The sequence below is a fragment of the Penaeus japonicus genome, unplaced genomic scaffold, assembly GCF_977035675.1.
Source record: "Penaeus japonicus unplaced genomic scaffold, GWHDUDI00000001_assembly GWHDUDI00000001, whole genome shotgun sequence".
Taxonomy (NCBI): domain Eukaryota; kingdom Metazoa; phylum Arthropoda; class Malacostraca; order Decapoda; family Penaeidae; genus Penaeus; species Penaeus japonicus.
The window spans coordinates 30563203-30570702 of record NW_028234403.1 but is presented as its reverse complement, the minus strand read 5'-3'; the positions used below and the strand labels follow the sequence as shown (position 1 = coordinate 30570702).

Here is a 7500-nt window from a genome sequence, read left to right as displayed (position 1 = left end):
TATGAACCTCAAGGGTTTCAGCGTTCAGAATCTCCGCCTCTCAAGCGGCCGAACTTGGGGGAAGCAGTCAAGACTGAGAACCATAACACAAGAGACTCCCCAGTTCAGGAAATGATTCTTGGACTTGCAGGCCCGAGCACCCTTGATCTTAAGACTGGCATGAGGAAGTAAGTTGAAAGATTTTATTTGATTGTATCTCTAGCTCTAATTTTCCCTACCCAACAATCATGATGCTTATTTGCCCATAATATTGAATATACATATGACCTATATTATCACTCATTTTGACTATTGCAAATATCCACACCTGATACTGAAGATTATCACAAAATGCAAGTTTGCTCTTTGGTCCTGTCAGGTCCCCGGGGAAATACCCTGCACCAGAGCAGCTGCCCGGTCCTGTTATGTTTTCCTACCAGGGCAGAGGGAGACCTCGGAAAAATTGGACCCATGCAACGGTTAGTTTATGACAAATTTAGTATTTTTTTTATTGGATTAAGTTATTTATTTATTAGCTTAGGTTTGAGATTTTATTTTATCTTATTTTATGTCTTTCTTTCTTCACTATTATGATTATTATTATAATTGTTATTATTATTATAGCCATACTTATTATTATTAATGTTATTATTATTATTATTATTAATATTATTATTATTAATATTATTATTATTATTATTATCATTATGATTATTATTATTATTATTACTATTATTATTATTATTACTATTACTACTACTATTACTATTACTATTATTACTACTACTACTACTATTACTATTACTACTACTACTACTACTACTACTACTACTACTACTACTACTACTATTATTTTTGTTTTCACTATATATATATTTTTTTTTCTTTATTCTTCTTGAGAATTATACCAGAAAACAGTTGGGATGAAATTCACACACTTCTGGTCATGCAGCACATTCAGAGACATCCACACATACCTACATGGAGTGCACACACATTTACACTTGCTAGCAAACCTACACACACATACATCTACACACACACATATATATACATGCACACATATATTCACACATGAACACACAAGTGCTCTTACTGGTACACTTTTTCATGTGCATACGTTTTCCCTCATCGATGCACAAATATGCTTACATGGTTGCCCACATATGAACAAACAGGTACCCTCACAAATAAAAATAGGTGCACACACATACCCACAATGTTACACATATGTAGACACTTATGCACACACATGTTCACACGGGCATGTGGACACATGAGCATAGGTGCACAAGCAAACATGAGCACAGGTACACATGCACACATGAGCACAGGTGCACATGCACACATGAGCATAGGTATACATGTATGCATGAGCACAGGCACACACATACACACAGCCACACACATACACACAGCCACACACATACACACCCACACACATACACACAGCCACATACATACACACAGCCACAGCCACATACACATACCCACAGCCACACACATACACATACCCACAGCCACACACATACACATACCCACAGCCACACACATACACATACCCACAGCCACACACATACACATACCCACAGCCACACACATACACATACCCACAGCCACACACATACACACAACCACACACATACACACAACCACACACATACAAACAGCCACACACATACACATACACACAACCACACACATACACACAACCACACACATACACACACACATACACACAACCACACACATATACATACACACAACCACACACATACACATACACACAACCACACACATACACACAACCACACACATACAGACAGCCACACACATACAAACAGCCACACACATACACATACACACAGCCACACACATACACACAACCATACACATACACACAACCACACACATCCACACACATACAGACAGCCACACACATACAAACAGCCACACACATACACATACACACAGCCACACACATACACATACACACAGCCACACATACATACACACAGCCACACATACATACACACAGCCACACACACATACACACAGCCACACATACATACACATAGCCACACACATACACACAGCCACACACATACACATACACACAGCCACACACATACACATACACATATACACAGCCTCACACATAGCCACAGCCACATATAGACATATAGCCACAGCCACATATGGACACACAGCCACACACACACAGCCACACACACACAGCCACACACACACAGCCACACACACACAGCCACACACACACACACACACACACACACACACACACACACACACACACACACACACACACACACACACACACACACACACACACACACACACACACACACAGGCACCCACACACGCACACAGGCACCCACACACGCACACAGGCACCCACACACGCACACAGGCACACACACACGCACACAGGCATCCACACACGCACACATGCACCCACACACGGACACATGCACCCACACAGGCACACATGCACCCACACACGCACACACACATACGCAGAGAGAGCGATGCATACCAATGCATGTACATACACGCACATGCACATGCACACACACACATATACACACACACACACACACACACACATATACACACACACACACACACATATACATACACACACACACACATATACATACACACATACTTATACTGAGATTTGTAAAGGTTTACCCTGTGCATATTTATTTTTTTATTTTTTATTTATTCTTTTATTTTTCTTATAAAGGTATAATTTTTTTACTTGATACTAAAAAAGGTCTTATATTGATTCAGGGACTACCAACCATGATTCCCGTGACCCATCCTCCCATCATTCATGGATCACATGGAGGCTCCCCAGAGGACCCGGATGATGAGGAAAACAGACCTTTCAAGTGTAATCTCTGCGGCAAAGGTTTCAAACTCAAGGGAGGACTTATGCAGCATGAAAGAACTCACAGCACTGACCGGCCATACGTATGTCCCGACTGTGGCAAGCTCTTCCGGCAGCCTACTCACTTGCAGCAGCATTTAAGGATTCATACTGGAGAGAAACCATATGAATGTGCATTTTGTGATAAATCATTTAGACAGAGAACAATATTAAATCAGCATCTCAGGATACATACGGGAGAAAAACCATACGCATGTATGGAGTGCGGCAAGCAGTTTCGACAAAAGGCAATATTAGATCAGCATTTTAGAACACACCTGGGCGAGAAGCCTTATGCTTGTCCGCATCCATCATGCAGAAAACATTTTAGAGAGATGGCGACTCTAATTTCTCATATGAAGTGCCATAAAGATGTGCCTGATCCCAGGATTGTTCTTCAACAGGCAAAGCAGTTGATTAAAGAGGAGCGCCAAGATAATCCACCTCTAAGTCGTGAACATGGGGAGGGCCCAGATAGAGGGCTTGGCCAAGACAGAATAGGACCAGATGGGGGAGTGGGTCAGGACAGGTTAGGTCAAGATCTGGGAATGGGACCAAATAGGGTAGGGCAGGACAACGTCAATCAGAGAGAAAGTGGGAGTGGGAGTTCTGAACAAGGAGGTTACCAAAATAGTGGAGATCAAATCAGGCATGGCCACAGACCCTTTCCTCCACCGAATTCTTCAGATTCCAATGTAAATCAGAAATCTCCGCATCCCCTGTCGCAGCACTCTGGAGGGGACCAGTCAAGTGAGAATTCCTCTGGACCACCACAGCAAGCACACTCACAGTCATTAACAACTAACATGATGCCAACTCCACCACAGATGGCCATGGCAAACCTGATTCCTTATCCCCACTCTATCTTTCCAGCCACATCTTACATGATGCCGCAGCCCGACCCAAGACAATACCACCCACAATCACAACAGCAACATCGACCTAACCAGTAAATTTGCTGACCATATTTTTGGGACTTAGGGCCTAATGGGCATATGTTAAATTTTATATTTATTATTGTTTCTCTAACAAAATTTTCCGTTTATTGTTTTTTTTCCCCAAATTATTAAGTAAAATCATACATTGGAATTTGGAACTATGCAAGCAATCTTTACAGCTAATAAATGAATACAAAATTTTGGCTTGGGAGATATATACAAACACATACCTGAATCTTTTCCCGGTGACTCTGATTATCTTAGAGAAAAGAAAGTTGTATCTGTACAATTCTTACATATTTCCTGTGAACTGAGAAGAATCAAGACTAGAAAATTATATTCATCATGGAATTAAAAGGTAATAGTTCCTAATTATTGGAAGCACAGAAATAACCTCAAAGGTGGAGGAACAGAAGGTATTGTATTACAACTACTAGATTAACATCTAAGGAGAAAACAGTCATTAGGTAGGGGTGCTGTGTCTAGTTTTGTAGATTGTAGTGTTTTGTCATGATGGTTATGCCATTGTGATGAGCCTTTTTTTTCTCATTTATTTTGTTATGAAGGTACAGGAGTGTCCTAAGGCATAAATTGATATATGTATAAGAATTCAATGTGTGTAGTTACTTAGTCTTTCTTACATGACAGTTGTTACTGATGAATGTCAGTACATAGCATTCTTTGTAAAGTGTTTTACAAACTACTTTTTTTTCCCCCTGAAATATGTCATCCAGGCGAGATTAGAGTGAAGTATTATATGTACTTAATATGCATATGAACTCGCAGCATAGGTTTGGGTTTAGCTAAAATAGCAAAATGCAGATTTTAACTATAAAAAGGAAAAAAAAAAAAAGCGACCATTTTTAAGAACCAGTGACAGTTTTGATTTTAAAATAAGTCTGCATTGTTGCTGTCTTTGCAGCTTGCCCATAATCTTATAGATGTTATGAGAAGGTAAAGGGTGCTTTGGTGGGCATTCACATTGTTGTAAATATTAACTTAACGAGCATGCCATGGCCCAGCAGCAGTCTTTTTATAGTGCAAAGCAGAGCATCTGTTTCTTGACTTTGTAACAAGTAGACAGTGTATTAGTTTAATTATATTGTTTTGTCACAAGTTGAGTTAACTTGGATAATTTATGTAGATACTTGAACTTTTTTTAATCTATATACAGTATTTTTTCATTGAAAATCATTCAGTGAATGTTTGTTGTTTATAAGTTTGCTTAATATATTAAGTTATAGTGTATTTTAATATCTAAAGATCTCAATTTTCAGATTGCTGAATTGATTAAAGAACAGTATAAAACAAGTATTATTATTAACCTTGAATTATATACTTTTACTGTGCCTACAAGCTAATACTATTTATTGTTCCTACAGCCTTTATTTGCAAACTCCCAGAAATTTTTAACTACTTGTTATGTGATGAACTGTTTTGGTGTAAAACACTATTAATTTTGATTTTCATATATGGACGATTGTTACTTTAAATTTTTTATGTGTATATTTAATTAAAACCTGAGGGAACAATTTTTGACTCAGGACTGCATTTTGTTATAAATCCAATTTTCAGAGAATATACAAAACCTGTTGGTAAGTAACCCATTATAAAAACAAATCCATCCTTAAATCCATCCTTTTCCTTGCTTTCTTAGTTATTTTTATCACTGCATAAATTTTCTTGCATCACATCAAAAACTGATTTTAAGTTGTATCTACAAGATTGGGCATGCCTGTGACTTGTCCACACTGTTGAATTGATGAGTGGCCTGTAACCAGTACTATCAGTAGGTGATTGAGTTCAGTTTAGCCATTGTCTAGTGGTTTTGCTCAACTACAGGCATTTTGCTGGTTTACCCATTAAAGTTGGCTTATGAGAGGCTTTACAACTGACTTGCTGGATGCTAACCTAAGTCAATGAACATCATATTTTCCCATTTTTGAGTTATCCTACAATTATGAGTTTTACAGTTAATATACCATTTTTAGACACTTTAAATATACACATCATACATCTTTGTTATAAAAATCTGTACCTTTATACTTTAAAATATGCAATGGTTAACAGTTGAAGTAGATCATTTTAAATAATCAATTAGTTTGCACTAATGTCATTCTCTGAAGAAACTACACTCAAGAATTATTCAAAGTGAACCCATTGCAAAAGAAATTTAATTGTTTTACATATAAAAATCAAGATTTCTAAAAGTAGCAATGGGAATGGTACTGAGAACATTTCAACAAAAGCCACTTAATTTGTGAGGCACAAAGTATAGAAAAGCCGACTCCAATCACTTACTGTGAATGAACTAGAATTTTCAAAGCTGTATGATTTTCTGTGATACTGAGTGAGTAGAGTATTAAGCTGAAGAAAGTTTAATAGAGAAAATACAACATACTGTTTCTCATGAATAATCAGAATCACTGTTTCTCATGAATAATCAGAATCAGCAAAAACATTCATGAGAAATATAAGTAGCATTTATTGTCTTAGGCTTTCAAATCCTTTCAATGTTGTGATACATGTTCCTTTAACTTTGACAAGATGTCTTCAATAAATACTAGATGTTTATGTCTTTCAATAAATGCTCAAAATATTACATCTTTTGTGTAATAGGCACAAAAATAAAGACAAGACACAATGGTTTTCTAATAACATATTGTCTCATTGTTTGTAAAAAAGACCTGAAAGAGCCATGACAAAGGGAATGTCTAAAATCTCAAGCATGGTAAGTGCAGCATGGTATTTTTTGAATAAAATTAAATGATTTGCAGTTGTAAATAGATAAAACATTCTTCCTCCTGTTATTCTTCCTAAGATAAAGATTACAGAATAGTAAAAAAAAAGTTTTACTTTTTAATTGATCATTTTCCTTCATGAATATGTTGTGGGAGATTATTTGTGTATAGGAGGGGGGGGGGCAGAGTGTGTATGTATGGTGAAATGCACATACTTATTAGACTTAGTTGCCCTAAAATTTCCTATCAGAATATTTCCATCCACAAGGAAACTGCCCACAGTCTGCAGATTCCCAGGAAATGCATAAGGGATGTGCTGGAATCAAATATGTATTTCATGAGGCATATACTGTGCCACTTCTTCCTAGATCACATATAATATAAAAATAAAAAATAAAAAATGCAAACTAAACACACACTGCAGTAACATTTATATCTACACACACACACACACACACACACACACACACACACACACACACACACACACACACACACACACACACACACACACACACACACACACACACACACACACACACCTATATATACATATATACATACATATTTATAAAATTAGGCAGCCAGTCTATCAAGCAGACAGAAATGCTTTACATGATGGGTTTAAGAAACAATGCACAAGCACTGTCACTCTCACTCTTGCCACCACATATGGACTTGTAATAGTACCTACCCATGTAGCAGATCCTAAATTAAGGTGCTGTGTATCCACATAACACATACTTCATATATAAATGTATATAATAAACAACTAACAACTTTATATAGTCAAAGTAAATATATTATTAAAAACAATAAAAATAAATAAATGCCATTTTATTAAAAAGCCTTGGAATTGCCAGGGCCTTTATATTTCACATACCAGCCA

General features: G+C 37.2%; 1 protein-coding gene across 5 annotated transcripts in view; it reads left to right on the top strand.

Annotated features, from left to right (window-relative positions):
- LOC122253378 (uncharacterized) overlaps positions 1-5178 on the top strand; it is a 24288-nt gene extending 19110 nt beyond the window's left edge. For 3 of the 5 annotated variants that reach the window (XM_043016419.2, XM_043016421.2, XM_043016423.2), the window contains 3 exons: positions 1-167; positions 338-458; positions 2794-5178. The exon at positions 1-167 is cut by the window's left edge and continues 314 nt beyond it. In XM_043016419.2, the coding sequence (XP_042872353.1) occupies positions 1-167; positions 338-458; positions 2794-3885 (1380 nt within the window). In that variant the 3' untranslated portion in view covers positions 3886-5178. The remainder of the gene's footprint in view (positions 168-337; positions 459-2793) is intronic. The other 2 variants (XM_043016420.2, XM_086539002.1) reach the window with 1 other exon arrangement.
- Positions 5179-7500: the final 2322 nt, after the last annotated feature.